At 33.0% G+C, this 18,531-nt stretch overlaps 1 protein-coding gene across 1 annotated transcript; it reads right to left on the bottom strand.

Moving 5' to 3' along the window:
- Positions 1–1,373: 1,373 nt before the first annotated feature.
- On the bottom strand, positions 1,374–18,325 carry LOC149183086 (cysteine-rich receptor-like protein kinase 2). The gene is made up of 12 exons (XM_089414821.1): positions 18,228–18,325; positions 18,071–18,141; positions 17,734–17,943; positions 17,562–17,619; positions 17,111–17,194; positions 4,950–5,678; positions 4,493–4,618; positions 4,271–4,436; positions 3,959–4,175; positions 2,077–2,314; positions 1,821–1,971; positions 1,374–1,706 (listed from the first exon to the last, which is right to left on the bottom strand). Exons 1-12 carry the CDS (start codon positions 18,323–18,325, stop codon positions 1,374–1,376), a joined length of 2,481 nt encoding a protein of 826 aa, XP_089270947.1.
- Positions 18,326–18,531: the final 206 nt, after the last annotated feature.

The following is an 18,531-nucleotide window of genomic DNA, read 5'->3' as shown; positions in this document are numbered from 1 at the left end:
AGGGGTGAGCAGACTAGGCAATGCCTAATGGAATTGACGAATGCAACAACACCATCATGTTTCTAAGAAATGGGCCAGTCATATAGCTACTCTTCTCCATAGGGTATTTTTTAAGGATTTAATATTTTTTCTAAGTATAATATTGTAGGTGACTATTCTGGTTTGAAAATTCATACTCATAGAATGTAATTTACTGTTAAAATTGGTAAATTTTTCGTGAATATCATCCATTTAATCATACATGTGTAAAAAATGAGCAAATTTTCAACCAAATTGACTAATTTTTTTCATAAAATGTCCAAAAAATAGCCCTTTGTTAGATCAAACTACAATGTCCAAAAAATAGCCCTTTGCTAGATCAAACTACAATGTCCAAAAACTAGCCCTTTGATAGATCAAACTACAATGTATGTTCTTCGATTTCCTATCTAGAAATTTCAACTTAGACCCCCTGCTAATTCACTCCTATGTCTCAATTTAGTTACTTTGCAATTTTATCTCTTTCTATGCAACAAGTAGATCAAATGATGGACAAATAATTAACACATAATCATAATACTCACAAGCTCGTTAGAAAAATTACTTAGAAATCCCTCAGAGAGGAAACTAAACTATCTACTTTCACATGCTCTTTGTTAATCTATATAGTGAAGATTAACATTGTTAAAATCACGTGATCACAACCCCTCTCATGAAAGAGACTAAACATGCATAAAGAGGATTAACATTACTAAAATCACATAATCACAACCATCCATAAAAAATTAATGTTTCTAAAATCACGTAATCACAACCTCTCTCATAAAGAGTCCAAGTCTAAACACAATCAGATACGAATTACACACCATAAAATATTTTTCATTCATAATACAATATGATATATATATAGTTAGAAGTAGATTTCGATATTGGACAGAAATTGAAATCAACAAACCCAACCAAACTTTAAAATAAACATTATCCCTGACCATACCTAAACAATATATACTATTGTGTCAAGGTAGCAGATTGTCATCGTTATGAATTGTGTTTGAAGCAATAGTACATCATTATGACATTAGACATAATATATACTATCAGGTGTCGTCGTTATGAAGAGTATTTGAAGGAATAGTGACATCATTATGACATTAGACATAGACAAAAATAGACGCTATTTGACATTGTTAAAAATAACTTATTAAAAATCGGTGACATCATTGTGAATTGTGACATTAGACACTATTCCCAAACACACGACATAGCGCGCACGCATGACGGTTTATGAATCATTCATGTAGTTCTGTCATTTGGCCGAAAATCATGCTTGATCTAAACACGCAGAAAATAAATAATGAGCAAAAGCCATTGCATGCATCTATCCGACTCCTCGACTAACGAGGAGAGAAGGACAGGGTAACTGTTCCAGCAGATTGATGAGCGCTAGGAGTAGAAGCCGAGGATTCAGACATCGTTGTAGCGGTGGAACACGCAGGTCTGGCTCCAGCATCACCTACGAAAGCCGGTTGTGTCGGCTGAACATGAATCTCTAAATCGGTCGTTAACAAGGAGGCAACCTTTGACATCGCTGGCCGCAGCCTCCAGGAACCTTGAGTGCAAAGCAGAGCAACTGTGATCACCCTTAACGCCTGCTCTCTTGGATATTGCCCCTCTAATTTTGGATCAACAATATCCAAAACGTTACCCTGTTCGTATTTATTCCATGCCTGCAGTATATTGATGAAGTTCAGACTTTGAAATAAATGACGGTCTCGTTGGAATTACAAATTATTAAAACCGAAACGAACCCATTCCAAAAATTTATTAAAACAGACACGAACCCATTCCAAAAGAATTTGCATAGCGTCTGGCAGTGTGGCATCCGCACACTTTCTCCCACTCACGATCTCAAGTACCACGATCCCATAACTATAAACGTCAGCCTTTTCCGTCAATTGCCCATGAACGGCATACTCAGGCGCAGTGTAGCCCCTGCGTCACAGAAAATTCGTGGAAACGATAAATTAATGCTAGGATTTTACGCCTTAAAAGAATAGATGTTTCGAGAACAATTACTAAATGAATTGCACAACTTACATCGTTCCTCCGAATCTGGTAGAAACATGGGTTTGACCTTCTGGGAAGAATCTAGCCATTCCAAAATCTCCTATTTTAGGATGAAAACTCCCATCTAAAAGTATATTTGCACATTTGATATCTCTGTGTATAATGCGCATGATGGAATCCTCGTGCAAATATGATAGGCCTCGAGCTGTGCCTACTATAATGTCTATTCGCTTTTCCCAGGTTAAGGTTAGACCATTTCTGGGCTCTCCTGCGTACCTCAAACAATAATATTCGGAAAACTCAAAACAAATAATATAAAATAAAAAATAAACCTGAGTTCAGAAATTAAAAACTCGAATGCTGAAATCAAAACTTTGATGGAAAAACTTAACCATGAAACGTTTCAATTAATTAAATAGAGGTTTTGGATATAGTTACCAAATTCAAATTCGGATGGAAAAACTTAACCATGAAACGTTTCAGGGTTTTGGATATAAAAATTCAAATTCAATGGTACTATCTAAAATTTAATACTGGAAAAATTTGAAAGTATATATAATAGAGACACTTATTTTTTTTTAAATTTTAAAAATGGAAAGGAACAATAATTATATTCAAATCTTTAAAGAAAAGTTATTAAAATCTTTTATCACAAAAATAGTCATGTTTACTTATCTTTAACAATGATCTTTCTTGTCTAAGATGTTACAACCCCTCCTATTTAAGATGATCAGAAACAAATAAGGGACAAACTAAAACATGTAGAGTAAAATCTAGAAATGAAAACTCAATCCTATATAAAAGATGGAACACTAAATATTAAAAACAAACTTAAGTGATCTCCACATACTAGTAAATTTATGTCTCTCTCTTTCAACAAATCCATATAACTTTGAAAATGTAAAAAACATCTTCATTTCAGGAAAGACAATGCATACATTAGTTTAAAATTTCAAAAGACCCTAAGTTTAATAGATAAAAGCTAAATTATAAACTAATACATCTAGTTCTAAATACAATGAAATATAAGAATATTAAATTAAGATTTTCTAAACAAATTTAAAACTTCAACTTCATTTACATAATCTCTATTGAAACCAAATTTATTCAACAATAATGAAGAATAATATTAACAAAATAAATTTTTATTATAAATTATAAAAAAATAAAATTATTTAAATTATGGTTATGGTTTTTAAATTTTGTAATATTGAAATTTCTATTTTTTTATATTATATAAATATCAAAATTTATTTTACATATCTGTAATATAGAGATTTATGTTTTTACCAGATAGATCGCTTTCTTTTTGGGTGGGACATCCTAAAAAAAGAGGAGCAACATTGTTCATACGGGAAAGATACCTACTTCCTACCTAATCCCTAATCCGTGGTTGGTAGTCGGTTTGGAAGAACTTCAAACAAGGTTCTCTCGATCGAATCCTTAGTTGGTCACTAAATCATTCTTTCCAAGATTGACGAAACTGAGCGATCCGGTTCAGAGCGATAGCGATAGGAAGCTAAACCCGTACCTCATTGAACTTTACTAATTAGCAGACGAATCGAACCGAACCCACGAATATTCGGATTTTTTTTTTGGGGCCAATTCACCCAAATTTGATAACTATGGTTTTGGACTATTTTTTTTCGGGATTTAGGTAATAATTTTTTTATCCAGTCTTTGTTTTTTTGTTTATTCTACTATTATGTATAGACTCACCACTCTGGAAAAATCTCTGAGCACTTGAAACCTGGAAAATTCACAACTCAAAATTTCTAACCCATCCTTATAGAATTTTGACAAACAAGACAGACAAAAAAAACAAAACAAACCTCCAAAACGCTATACATTATGATTTTAGAAGTTAACAGCTTGAATCCTGAAATCAATATCATTAGTGAGAGCTACATACCAAACAAATGCTTGTGAAGACCGTTATTCGGCATAAATTCGTAAACCAGCAAACGTTCGTTCCCACTTGCGCAACATCCGAGTAAACGAACAAGATTGCGGTGACGGACGCTTGTTAGGAGCTTTATTTCTGTCAGAAACTCCTGCACACGATGAGTACTCTCATGCCTTCCGTTCAGTCTTTTGACAGCAATATCCGTCCCATCTGGAAGTCTTCCCTGCTTACTAAACTCAAGTTATTATAATTGATCTGTACAGTGTAAACAAAGCATATATTTTGAATAACCTATCAAATACATGTTTCAAACTATACCTTATAAACTTCACCGAATCCTCCTCTGCCAAGCATGTTGTTTCTGTCAAAGTTTCCGGTGGAGTCACTCAGAACCTCGTACTCAAAAAGGACGTGCTCAAAATTGTCCTTTTCTGTTCCGTTCTCGTCTGCATATAGTACCATGAAAGCAATTTCGTCGTAACCTCTAAATACAACCAAGTTAAACAACTCAGCAATGTGCGGCAAGGAAAATGTAATCACCTGTCCGAGAAAAGTCCTTTCGTTGTCTGATACATCGACGGAACAATACTAAACACACCATCGTAATAAGAGTTGTTCCTCCCATGCATCCGAACGAGATATACACTATTTTGGAGGCCGATTTCCCTGACGACAAAGATTACAGTAGTGCGTAAGTCCATATTATATGAATCATAAAGATATAAATACGAAGAATTTTTTCGTGAGGTATACATTAACTGGTTTTCTGGGTTTAGGTTTTACAAGGTTGGAGGTTAGAATTTCATGCTGCTGACGATGGAAATTATTTTTAGGAAATTAAATTATTAAGGAAGTCTAAATTAAACTAGACCTAGTTTGATACTATTTTTATGATAGTATTTCATGACTTAATTTAGTATAATTTTTGTGATAACATCCCCACTTAAATCATCCAATCTCCCTAGCCTAGACTTAGCCGAGTTATAAAAAAAATTACAAAATAACATAATTTGCAGCAAGTTTAAGAAAATTCGTACGGGACATATTGTTGTTGGAGTAAAATTCGTAAGTTGAGTAGCGCATAAAACAACCCGCCTCCAGACCTCGACCATCTTGCTGGGGAAGACATTCGAGTAAAAGAGTCCTAGCTCTTCCCAAGCATTTTTGGCAATTAATAGTTGTAAGGTAGGGCCAACACTGAGCGAGACCATATAACGAGCCATCATTGGATCTCGCAACGGCATAATTGTTATTTGCAGCAGCGTCCGATACGAGTTGCGCTGAAAAGGCCTTCGCTTTTTCAGAGAACGTAGGATTCCCATCATTTGTGGAGACGCAGTAATTGGTGGCCCCATTAGAGTCATTATCCTGTCTGATCGAAAAAAAATTACTGGAAGAGTCATAGCGCACGAAACAACCGTCGAGATGAATCCAACCACCAATGGATTCAACGCATTTTGCTTTTACTAGTTTCATCGCTTCCATGATGCATTCTGAACACTCGCTTGTGCTTAAATACTTCCGACAGACTGCAATAGCAAAGACAGGATCTGTGCGGCTAGATTTGTTTTCAAATGAACAAGCGTAGTGGTCTGAGAGTTGTGGGAGGAGGTATGCAAGAGCCCTATCCCGATTTTCCTGTAACGCTGTAGCATTAACATACGTATAATTTTGTTGGTTGGTGCAACGTATCAGATCCGCCTGTTCGTACTTGGAGTATCGGTTGCTTCCATTACAAAAATCATCATAGCCGCAAAGATAACCAGAAGTGAAAATTTAGCAACTTCCGCCATGCGTTGAGCAAATTAACAATCTACAGATTGAAATTCAGGTATATATAGATATATATATATATATATATATATATATATATATATATATATGTGATGTGGTGTGCGCAGCGGTCACACAACGTACGCCTCCGAATCTGTAGCATGATCCCTTTTGACTCGGGCGGTTCGTGCTGTGCCATCCCTGGAGGTGGGGCACTCGGCCTTCAGGTGTCAATGGAAAAATATCGGTCCTTAGCCTACTTGTCACTAACCATGGTAAAATAGAGGTGCGTAGTTATTAAGTTGAGATATTTAATTAGATTGAAAATGATAGATGGTAACTTTATTTTAAAATATTATTATTATTATATAAATATCATAGAATGTTCTAAATATAGATTATAGAGAATACTGTAATAAAGATTTTTAATTTGTAAAAATATTTTACTATTTAAAAATATTTTATTATTTTACAGTGTAATTTAATTTATGAATACAGAGTTAAAATATTTTATATATATTTTATTTTATAAGTTTTTAATTAAATTAAAAAAAATTATATAACTTTAATAAAAAACAAAATTGACTTTAAACATTATTAAAAAATATTGTGTAAGTATTTTATAAATATTAAATTTATATCATTTACATATTCTACTAATTTTATTAATCGACAAATAAATTAAAACTATGATAATTTTAATGTTAAACTAATATATTATATAAATTAAATAAGTGATAAATAACAATTAACATTAAAACAATTATTTTATTATACATTTCATATTATAAATCAATATAATTTTATTTTAAATCATAATAATTTTTTTTAATTATAAAAAAGAATTAAACATATGCACAATTAAAAATATATGTAACAAATATTTTTTCTTTTAAATATAATGGCATTATATATCATTTCAAAAAAAGATTACATAGGCAGTGTTCTAGAGATTGCCATATAAACTATAATCACAAACCTTTAGACAACAAAATGCATCACCCATATAAACATATACGTCTAATCTTTAGATTAAAACCATGATTCAAAACTAATTTCCAGTAGCCCAATCTTTTATCACCAGAGAAAAGAAACTAACATCATAAACCTGAAAATACATAACAACCCTTACCTACAAAACCATTACTTATACAAATTTTTGTAATACAAAGGTATGCAATTTATTACCAAAGCTCCAAATAACCACTTGTAGACATCCAGATCTCCATAGACACATAGGAGACGGAGCAAGGTTATTAGTAAATCCAAAAAAACAGAAAGATGAGAATGAGGATGATGGTGGTCATGCAAAAGGAGTAACAGGTATAAGTATATAAGCTACAGTGAACGGATGAATAATAGACCATATATAAGCATCATATATGAATTGGTTACACATGTATTCCCTCCGTCGATGTTAAATTGAAATTATAAAAATCTTTTTCAAAATACAAACCTATATGTATAAATATAACACCTGTTAATCTAAATATAAAATAAATAATTATAAGCATAATACTCTTTTTTTTAAATACTTGGAATACAATAACTAAAACCATCAGTTGACTTTATTATTATATAGGGAACGAACTGACAAAAGAAAATAAATCATTATAAACGTAATCCTATGGTTTTAAAGTATTTAAGAAATCGTGACGCCTCGTAACGAGGATTCTTGGAATACACTATTAAAACCAGCAGCTGACTTTGTTATTATATATGCACAAACGGACAAATGAATGCCCAAATAATGGGATCCGTGGTAGATCTGGATTTTCCAATAATGGAATCCGTTCACCGTTGTAGAAAGGTAAAGATAAACTGTATGAGTATTTAAAATGTCTTTAAAATGTATATTAGACTTTAATAGGTGTAATGAATACATAGATATTTGGGAACCAACTGCAAGATTATGTGCAACGATCTTAAAGATTTGTAACTGACATCCCATAATTTGCCAACTGCAAGATTATGTGCAACGATCTTAAAGATTTGTAACTGACATCCCATAATTTGCAGAATTTCGACACCATGTTATTATAGCCACCGATGCAACAAAGTTTTCAATCCTTCCTCGAATGTAGGCTCTGACATTGATGTGTCTGATGCATACCATACATGGAAAAATTTCTCAAATCAAAACAATTTGATAACATTTCCATGATCATACAAAGCATCAATTTCATGGCTTCCATGCTCTCAAAACTAGACTCATCATAGTAATCGTTGGAATCTCCAGTAATTTGGTATAAAACACGTGGTTACATGGAAAATGAAACATCATTTGTGGAGATGAAGTATTATTCAATATCGAGTCATCTTGCAATAACCTTAACGAAAATCTTTATGATCTCAATATTGAGTCATCTTTCAAATCCTTATGATCTCGTTAATTTTTGTAAAATGGATTTGGTTTGCACAAATCTTCTAAAAAAAATTTGCACCATTGTTGTGAATTTTTCCATATATTTTATCACCATGATTTTGGGAGTCAATCTCTGCTATTCTATTGAAAACTAATATATCTTTGAGCACACATAAACACATTGGCATCCTGGAAATTTGGTGAATTTTTTCATATATTTTATCACCATGATTTTGGGAGTCAATCTCTGCTTTTCTATTGAAAACTAATATACCTTTGAGCACAGATAAACACATTGGCATCCTGGAAATTTGGTGGTATGCAGAAGATTCTAAGATAAAAGTATTTCCTTCATGAAACTCTCAGTCAACACAGATTATACCTGTAAAAATGTTGTCCATTGTTAAAAAAATTTATGATTGTACAGGAGGTAATAAATAAGATATACTAAAATTCATAAATAATATTCTTATTATTTATGATATATCTTAACAAACGAGATAAAATAATATTCTTATTATTTACAATATATCTTAACAAAGGAGATAAAAGGAACTGGATTTACAACTTTTATGGATAAGAGTCTATTTTAAGACGACTTGAGGTATTTTTATATTTAAGTTATAGAAACAAGTATGTTTATATATATAATACATGTGTTTTAATATTTTTTTTAATAAATTTTATATATACTGTTATTTTTAGTTATATATATATATATATATATATATATATAAAAGTTTTTAATCAATATATATATATTTTATAATATTGGTAGGACTTTTCTATTTTCGAGTTTTATATGTCCATTATTCACCCAGCTACTGGGGAGGATAGCACAAGATTCTTGGGTGGGAGGAAGGGTAGCACAAAATTCGAACCCCAGATCTCTGGTTCCGTAAGACTTCTTTCCACGACCATTCTCACTTGAGCTAGCCCATGGGGACTAACCAATATAATTTATTAATAACAAAGGCTATTAATATTTATATGTACATGTTAAATAATATCAAATTTATTTTGTACACACATATATCTATATCTATATATATATATATATATATATATATATATATATATATATATATAAAGAGGAAATGGAGGTAGGAATGTTGTGAAAGACCCGATGAATTAGAAATCTAAGATTTTAAAAGATTATAATATTTAGTTTGGTTCATATTTAGTCGACTAATTTTATAAAGCATTAGAAAAACTCAATTATCTAGTTTTTCAAGTTTTTTTTTCAAAATTTTGACTAAAATTATAATTTCATCTCATTTATGAAAACTATATCACTATATTTTAAAAATTGTACTCTTTTTAATTTTTTTTTAGAAAAATAATAACAATTTATATCATAAACAAACATTAAATGTATTCATTTTAGAAAATCTGACTATCATGTTGTATTGTTGTTTATAATGGGTATTCTCTCTGGAGTTCCTAAAGTGATATAAAATTAGACTTTTGATATATTTAAAATTATCAATATTATACATACTTAATAAATCCATATTACGTTGTCATTTCTATGGAAATATTTAGTTTTCTTTGTTCATATATGTCATAACATTGTTATATGAACCTAACCTTTTAAACATATATATGCGCAACACATTTTCAAAGTATATATACATGTTTCTATATATGGACTTCACCTTTTCAATGTATATATAAGTGGTTTTAGTTTTTTTATTGTTTGGTAATTTTAATTAATAAAACAAAATACATGATTTTTTATGGAAAAAAAATTATTTTATTTTATTTAAAAAAAATAATATTGTCTAACAAATGTTAATATAGGGTTATATTTCCTATATGTAAATTTTTTCATTTATATGATGGCAAAATTTCTCTGAGATAAATATAGTTATGCTCTTATCTCAGCAATGGAAAGTTAGTAGAGCTAGAGTCATCATAACAATACAATAGTATATTACCTTTTGTATGCAAGTTGAGTCATGTGTATTTAGGTTTAGTGAAGAATTTTATAAGGGATATTGTGAATTGATATGCAATTTTTTTCCATTAATTTAGTCATCAATGTTTACCATATCAATTCAATATATTTTATAAATTAATTTAAACTTTTCATGTTGAAGATCCTTTTAATGAATAACACACCCTTCACAAAAATCAAATCTTGATCAATATAAAATCTTAAAAGTTCTATTATAATTATACACGTTATTGTTAAAATATAATTATAATTTACTTAAAAGTTTAAAAATATATTTCTTTTAATAAAAAATAAATAAAATATATTATTTAGAGAAAAATGAATGGGTGGAAATGCCCAAAAAGGAAAGGCAGGAACATTGCCCCACATAGCTCTGGTTATATTAAAAGCTCTCTTCATGTTCCTATTTTGGTTTATGAATATTTTTATATTTATAATACATGAAAAATGATGTAATTTTGGCGAAAAACTATCAATCCCATAATGATATGATGAAAAGTTTAGGCGATCACGAGAGAACAAACAAAAAAAATTCAAATGTGGTGAAAATTAATAATTGAAATATAGCAATGCAATTTAAACGGGTTGTGTTGCCTAGTATGTTCATATGTCAAAAACTTCTTCAAACAAATAGTATAAGCAGTGCACAATTATCGCAATTGAAAAGTCAGTGAAAACAAGGCTTTCTGTTCCCCAGGTATTATGTGAATACAGTAATAACACATTTATATTCCTTGTACTCGTGAGTAAGTTATCAACACAATGGATGTTTCATGCACAGACATGTGTTCATATTGTTGTTCTCTCCGGTCTTGCTTTCCCCTTCTTTCAATGTAATGTTGTTCTGCTCAAGTCTAGCTAGTCCTTCCTTCAATGTTTTGGTGAATGTGTTAATTAATTAATCTATAGGAAATGGAGGAAAGAACTAATCATGGATTTTTGTAAGAAGTCAAGGGTATATGTTGTAGAGAGGGGAAGCACTAACTACTTTGGCTGCTAACTCAACCCTGTAACCTTGTCTTGTATGGAAAGGACTTTATTGGAATTCACATCTTATAGTTTATCATATAGTTAGTAACACTATCTTCGGTGGAAGCCCAATTTCCCAATTGTGTTCAGGTAACATTTTTGGTTTTAAAATTTTCATTTTAAAATATTCTAAAATGCTATGTTTTCATTGATGTTTATTCAAGCTTCAAATGAACCTCGTTCTCTTTGTTTCTTGGTATGCATGCTTTCCCCCAAACAAAGGGGCCAATTCTCGAATGAGGGTGAGTTCATTGTGCTAGAATTCATTGAATGAAGATACCATGACCAAATCACATTGAATATCTTTCAGCTACAATATTTTGAGGGTACTTCCATCCAAAAATAACTAGCATCGTTAACCACTCTACAATCTGAGGAAGAAAAATAACCACCATACTAATAAATTAAACAAGAAGGGTTGCATCGCAGCAAGTCCCTGCCATGGGGGAGCTTCAAGAAAACTAGCAATGTAGTTGAAATCCAAAGTAGAGAAAGCAGCCAAAGTGATAGTAGTTAAAGCCGTTGAAATGATCGATAGAAGCAGGTTCAATTGAGCAAAGAGCTGCCGCTAGACCTGCTGTTTTCCCCTATTCAGAAGTGACTGGTTGGTTGATTGATCAAATAGATTCCAAGAACAGATGGATAATGAAAAGAGCAAAGGCGCACAGCACATCAACACAACTCAGAAACACTCAGCACAAGAACATGCATCCATTCATCATTTAACAGGTATATATACAAGCTGGAGAAGTTTCTAGAGATGGGTTCAGTCGGTGGCTTCCTGGAGAAGCTTCCCCATTGTCAATGTATCCGCTGACTTCTAGAACTTCATTAAATACAGCGGCTGATTTCTAGATCCAGCATTAAATCATTGTTGAATATCGGTGGCAGGTAGTTGGAATTACCTCTGGTTTCCAACACTCCCCCTTAATTCCAACTACATACAATAAACAAGACACTATACTCTTAATTGCCATGCCTGCTGGTCTAAGTCTCAGCTAGGCTTACAACATAATTTGGATTTTCTACAATGTACAACTTATTTCTACATATTTCAAATTTAGCCTTTCCAAGAGGCTTGGTGAATATGTCAGCCACATTTTCATTTGTATTACAATATGATAAGTCAATTTCTTTTGATTGAAATTTTTCTCTTACAAAATGATGTTGTGTCTCAATGTGTTTTGTCCTTGCATGATATATAGGATTGTTTGCCAATCTGATAGTGCTTTGATTGTCACATCTGATTACTGTAGGTGATTGTTGTGTTTCTCAAACATCTTCAAGTATCCTCCTAAGCCATATTGCTTCACAGGTAGCACTGCATAATGCTTTATATTCAGCTTCAGTGGATGAAAATGAAATAGTTGGTTGGTTGTTACTGCTCCATGATATTGGTCCTGAACCAATATTGAACACGTATCCAGTAGTAGATTTCCTATCAACTAGATTTCCAGCCCAGTAAGAATCAGAATAACCTGCCAATTCAACATCAAATTCATCAGTATACATAATACGAAAATTAAGTGTTCCTTTCAGATATCGAAGGACTTTCTTTGTTGCTTTCCAATGGCTTTCACAAGGCTTAGCCATGAACTGACTAAGTATGCTGACAGAATATGCTATATTTGGCCTGGTAGTGGTGAGATAATTCAGACTTCCCACCAGTTGACGGTACATAGTTCCATTCACCTCTTTGGTTCCATCATCACTGCATAATTTGACATTCTGTTCTAAAGGAGTAGATGTTGCCTTACATTCAATAATATTGAATCTTTTAAGGATTTCCCTTGTATATTTGCTTTGTGTGATTAGTGTCTTACCACGTTCCCTCCAAACTTCAAGACCTAAACAATAATGCAACTCACCAAGATCCTTCATCTCAAATACATGTGACAACTAATTTTTAATTTCTTTAATCAACTTGCATGCATTTCCTGTTATGATAAGATCATCAACATATACAGATATTAAAGCAACATTCCTGCCTTCATCTTCCTTGATGTACAAGTTAGGATCATTTTTGCTTCTCATAAAACCTTTCTCATAAAAGAAAGAATCAATTTTAACATACCATGATCTTGGTGCTTTATTCAAGCCATATAAATCTTTCTTTAACCTGCAAACCAAATGCTCATGTCCCTGTTTTACAAACCCTTGAAGCTGAACTAAATAAACTTCTTCTTTTAACTCACCATTCAAAAATGCAGATTTGACATCTAATTGATGCATTTTCCAATTATATTTTGTAGCTAATGCAATCATGATTCTAATTGTGTTCAACTTAGCTACAGGTGCAAAAGTATCTTCATAATCAATTCCCTCCTTTTGTGAATATCCTTTGGCAACCAATCTAGCTTTATGTTTATCAATACTTCCATCAGCATTAAATTTAGATTTACAAAGCCATTTGCATCTTATGGGAACTTTTTTTTTTTGGCAATTCTGTTAATTCCCATGTGTCATTCTTCATTATAGAGTTATATTCTTCATTCATTGCATTTCTCAATTCTTCATATTCTTTAGCTTCATCGTAGCTTGAAGGTTCTACAACATTCAGAACCTGAGACATTAATGCATAATATTTATACCTTACAGGTACCTGACTTTGACATGATGACCTTCTTGGAGTTTTACTGCTTTCATCTTTCTTTTGGCCTTGTAGAGTCTCCTCTCCTCTCTTTGGAGTATCATGACTGATTGATGCTCCTTGCTCTTGAGCTTGTACCTATTCCTGTGCTTGTTCATGTTCTTGTTCAACACTTGTGTCTAATTTGACATAGTCATCAATATCATGCCATACACTAGTTTTATTTATTTTATCACCTTCATTTGCATTCTCATGAAACACCACATCCCTACTTGCAAGCAGTCTATGATTACTGGGATCAAACAACTTGTATTCTTTCTAACTATCACAATAACCAATAAATATGCACTTAATTGACTTTGCATCAAGTTTTCTTCTTTCATCTTTAGGAATGTGAGCAAATGCCTTGCAAACCAGAAACTCTTAAATGACTTACTTTTGGTTTGTACCCATAAAATGCTTCAAAAGGTGTTTTAAGCTCTAAACTTTTGGTTGGACTCCTATTTTTCAAATAAACAACAGTATTAATGGCTTCAGCCCAAAAAACATTAGAGATATTTTTACCTTGAAGTATACTATGTGCACATTCAACTAGTGTTCTGTTTTTCCTCGCAGCAACTCCATTTTGCTGAGGTGTATGTGGCACTGTAAATTGTTGTTGAATCCCATTTCTTTTACAATATTGATTAAATTCTCTTGATTTGAATTCTCCCCCTTGATCAGATCTCAAAATTTTGATGTAATTACCAATTTGCTTTTCTATCATATTCTTAAATTCTTTAAAATACTCAAAAACATCACTTTTCTTTCTTATGAAATAAACCCATGTATATCTAGATCTAACATCCACAAAAATAAGAAAATACCATGCTCCACCAATAGATCTAGTTTTCATAGGTTCACATACATCAGTATGAATTAATTCAATTATTTCCCTTTGCTTTTTTTCTTTATGTATAGGAAATTCCTCCCTATGTTGCTTACCAAGTACACATGCTTCACATTCAACATGATCATTCTTCAAGACAGGAAGCCCTTCAACCATAGTGTTCTTTTAAAGTAGCATTAAATCTTTGTGATTTAGATGTCCATACCTTTGATGCCATAAATCTATTGTTGATATTGTTGTAGATGCCAAAACTTGATGACTTTTCCTGGTCACATCCAGCTTATACAAGCCTCCAACTCTGGTTCCTGTGGCAATAGCCTTGTACTCATCTTGAATGTCTTTCACTGCACACTATGATTTAACAAATTCCACCTTCAAATCTTGGTCAGTAATAGTAGAAACAGAAATTAAATTCTTTTTGATATCAGGAAAATACATCACATTATGAATCTGTTTCTCTTGTCCATTAGGAAAATTCACACCTATTACTCCATAACCTTGAACTTTAAGTGATCTGTTATCTCCTAGGCAAACATATGTTCCATCATTGTTTTCATGATATTCATCAAACCACTCCTTATTACAAGACATATGGAGTGATGCCATAGAATCAATGAACCAAGCATTCTTATCATCATTTTCCACAGACAATGCAGCATCAGAAACAAACAATTTAAGATTTTTAAATCCATCATTGATATCCTTGTCCACAAAATTTCCATTATGCCTTTTGTTTCTTTGCCTAGACTCATTATATTCCCTTTTATAACAATCTTTAGAATGATGCCCAGGTTTGCCACAATAATAACACTCATCATTTCTCTTTGGAAATTTAGACTGTGTCATACCATTTTGTTTTGCTTGAAACATGCCTCCTTTGTTCTTGTCCCATGACTTGCCTCTGTATGGATATTTGCCCTTGGCCACCAATGCCAAATCTGAACTGCTAGAGCCCAAATTAAAGCTCTTCATCCTCTCCTCCTCTTGTAGAAGAATTCCTGTCAATTCATCAAATGAAGGGGGTTTCTCTCTAGCTGCAAGACTTGAAACACAAATTTGATAATCTTCCACTAAGCCATTTAATATGATGGTGACTAAGTCAGTGTTAGACACCTTTTCACCAATATCTCCTAACTTATCACTTAAATATTTGACACGAGATATAAAATTGCTTATATTTTCATTTGCTTCCATTTTTAAAGATAAAATCTTAGTCTTCAAAAACAAGATTCGGTTTGTATTTGTTGTTTCATACAAACCCTTCAACGTATCCCATGTTTCTTTTGATGTCTTGCAATCTCTGATGTGAGGAATAATATTGTCCTTTATGGACATACGCAGGAATACCTTTGCTTTTGTCTCCCTTCTCTCCCAATCTGGAATAGAACCTGCAATAGTGGGTTTGGGCTCATCCCCACTTACAATGGACCAGAAATTATTACCTTCTAAAATAGTCATTATCTTGAATTTCCAATTCACATAATTTTCTCCATCAAGTTTGGTGGATTCATTCATATAATTATCAAGCAACAAATTTGCCATGATGGAAAAAAAAACTTTATCCAATCACCAAAATGCCACCAAATCCAAATGCACCAAATTTCACTAAATCTCACACATGCACCATAAAAAAATTTGTCTTTCACAATTTCAATGTTTCCTTACTCAATAATAAAGTGTCAAGATAAACCAAATTTCCGACAAGAAATACCACTGGACTCTTATTTTGTGGTTTATCACATCCACTATATTGGTACCTCCACACTCCTCTTTATACTACGAACAACATATCTCTTAAAAAAAACAATCCATTTTTTTATTCTTTTCGCCTTAGAGGTAGTGACAAAAAATATTCAACCTGTGTTTTTCTGATAATACGTGCAATATAAATACATGACCAGCACAACATCAAAAGATATCGATTTAATTGCAATGGCAATCGACCAACCCCTTTTCCTTCAAACGTAAAAGAGAAACCATACAGAATGAAACACAGAAGAAACAGATGATTAAAGCTATGAAATGGCAAGAAGAATCACCAACATGTTGCTACTGGTCTGCTCCAACGCAGGAATATGTAACATTGAGATCTATACCGACCCACTATAGCTCACAGCTCACTTTACAGCGATATCTCACCTCCTTATATACTCCACCGAGCTTCACACGACACCACTGCAGCACAGCAACACACTACTCACATAACGCTTGACTACACAGCAACACACAGCTCCTCTGCAACACAGCAACACACAACTCACACAACTTCTTGACCTCACACGCTCTGATACCACGAAAAGAGCAAAGGTGCACAACACATCAACACAACTCAGAAACACTCAACACAAGAACATGCATCCATTCATCATTTAACAGGTATATATACAAGCGGGAGAAGTTTCTGGAGATGGGTTCAGTCGGTGGCTTCCTGGAGAAGCTTCCCCATTTTCAATGTATCTGCCGACTTCTAGAACTTCATTAAATACAGTGGATGATTTCTAGATCTAGCATTAAATCATTGTTGAATATCGGTGGCAGGTAGTTGGAATTACCTCTGGTTTCCAACAGATAATTCATCAGAAGGGATCACCCATCGAAGGCACCTTGCTGCTAGAGAACCAGATTTCTGAGTCCACCTAAGTCCATTATTTACACATAGAATAAGTATTTTCCTCTAAAATCATCTGGCCTATATCTTCCGTTTTCAAAAGCATTCATGTAAGCTTTTATGATGCAAAGTTATTTACAAAATAAAACGGATAAAAGCATTGTGATTTATGATTCTAGTTGAGCTCACGCATATGGACAGAGGTATATTCTTTACTAAAATTTAACTCATGAACAAAGTTATATTATTTATTAAATATAATTTAGATATGCGATTTTATTTTTCGTTATGTTTTGTGGTAAATTAGACTTTCACTTGTAATTTTATGATCTCATAGCATATCAACTTGTTACATTTTGATTTTCACCCTAATTTATGACAATCAAACCAATCACCATAGATTACCAAACCAATCACCGTTGCAGAAATGAGTGTTGTCAATGGACATGCAAACTTAAAACATAAACATAAACCCATGACGTTTAGCGTTTGCAATAAACACACCAAATGCCATCATTTTGTCGATAAGAAGTCAGGAAACATATTAAAATATACTGCAAGTATTACATGTGTCCTCACCATTGAACATGCCCTTTATCTCGCCTTGTTCATTGTATCGCACCGCGGAGGGGGAACTGGAGTTAACGGCAGATCCACTTTGCATGCATTGGGGACAGGAGCCTAGTTCTGAGAGATCACCTTTGCAAGCCGAGTCCAGGGAAGTATTTTTCACTTTGCGAATAAAGTCCTCTTTAGTCTGTATGCTGGCGCAAAACTCTGGGCTCAAAACACAATCAGATAGATATGTTCTGGCCGAAATAGTTTGCCACCAAATCTCCTGGAAGAGACAAAGAGTCGAGTTGCTATTAATATGTTCTGATACAAGAGACATCAGAGTCGTTACTGGGAAATTCAAACACGGATTTCTCTTTCAAATACTGAGCTAGCCCTCTGCCGAGCAGGCTCTGCAAACGCCTGACAGCAACCAGATTTATTAAAATCCATTTTGCAATACGACCTGTCCCATGGCAGTTGACGGACATAATCCAGATCGAACAGACTTTTTGCATCTACGCTCAATTCCCAATTCAACAACATGAGTTTCAAGAGGAGGAGAATAGTTTCCATCTTCATTTTCCACTTTGACAGATCTCGCCATTGCTTGCGAATATAAAAGCATTCAGGGCAAGGCATGCCGTTTCCCCTCTAAGCAAGTATTCATGGCTCAGGTGAGAATTCTGGTAGTGCCTTTCAGGTAGGGCAGGGTACGCCCGCTTAGGTGATAATGACTATCTAAGTTTCTTCCTTGGCTTACTGAGCAACCGAGTCAGGGATCACTCCTGTATTTAACACCTCCACAAACAT

This window comes from Pinus tabuliformis, chromosome 3_2 (assembly GCF_031772625.1).
Source record: "Pinus tabuliformis cultivar Carrire ecotype Pingquan chromosome 3_2, CPIR1, whole genome shotgun sequence".
Lineage (NCBI taxonomy): Eukaryota > Viridiplantae > Streptophyta > Pinopsida > Pinales > Pinaceae > Pinus > Pinus tabuliformis.
This window is presented reverse-complemented; position numbering and strand designations above follow the sequence as displayed.

Coding starts and splice junctions, on each gene's coding strand:
- LOC149183086 (XM_089414821.1), bottom strand. CDS start 18,325: ATGGCGAGATCTGTCAAAGTGGAAAATGAAGATGGAAACTATTCTCCT. Junction 18,142..18,227: donor ATTGAGCGTAGATGCAAAAA/GTCTGTTCGATC, acceptor GGTTGCTGTCAG/GCGTTTGCAGAGCCTGCTCG. Junction 4,176..4,270: donor GATTCGGTGAAGTTTATAAG/GTATAGTTTGAA, acceptor TTTAGTAAGCAG/GGAAGACTTCCAGATGGGAC.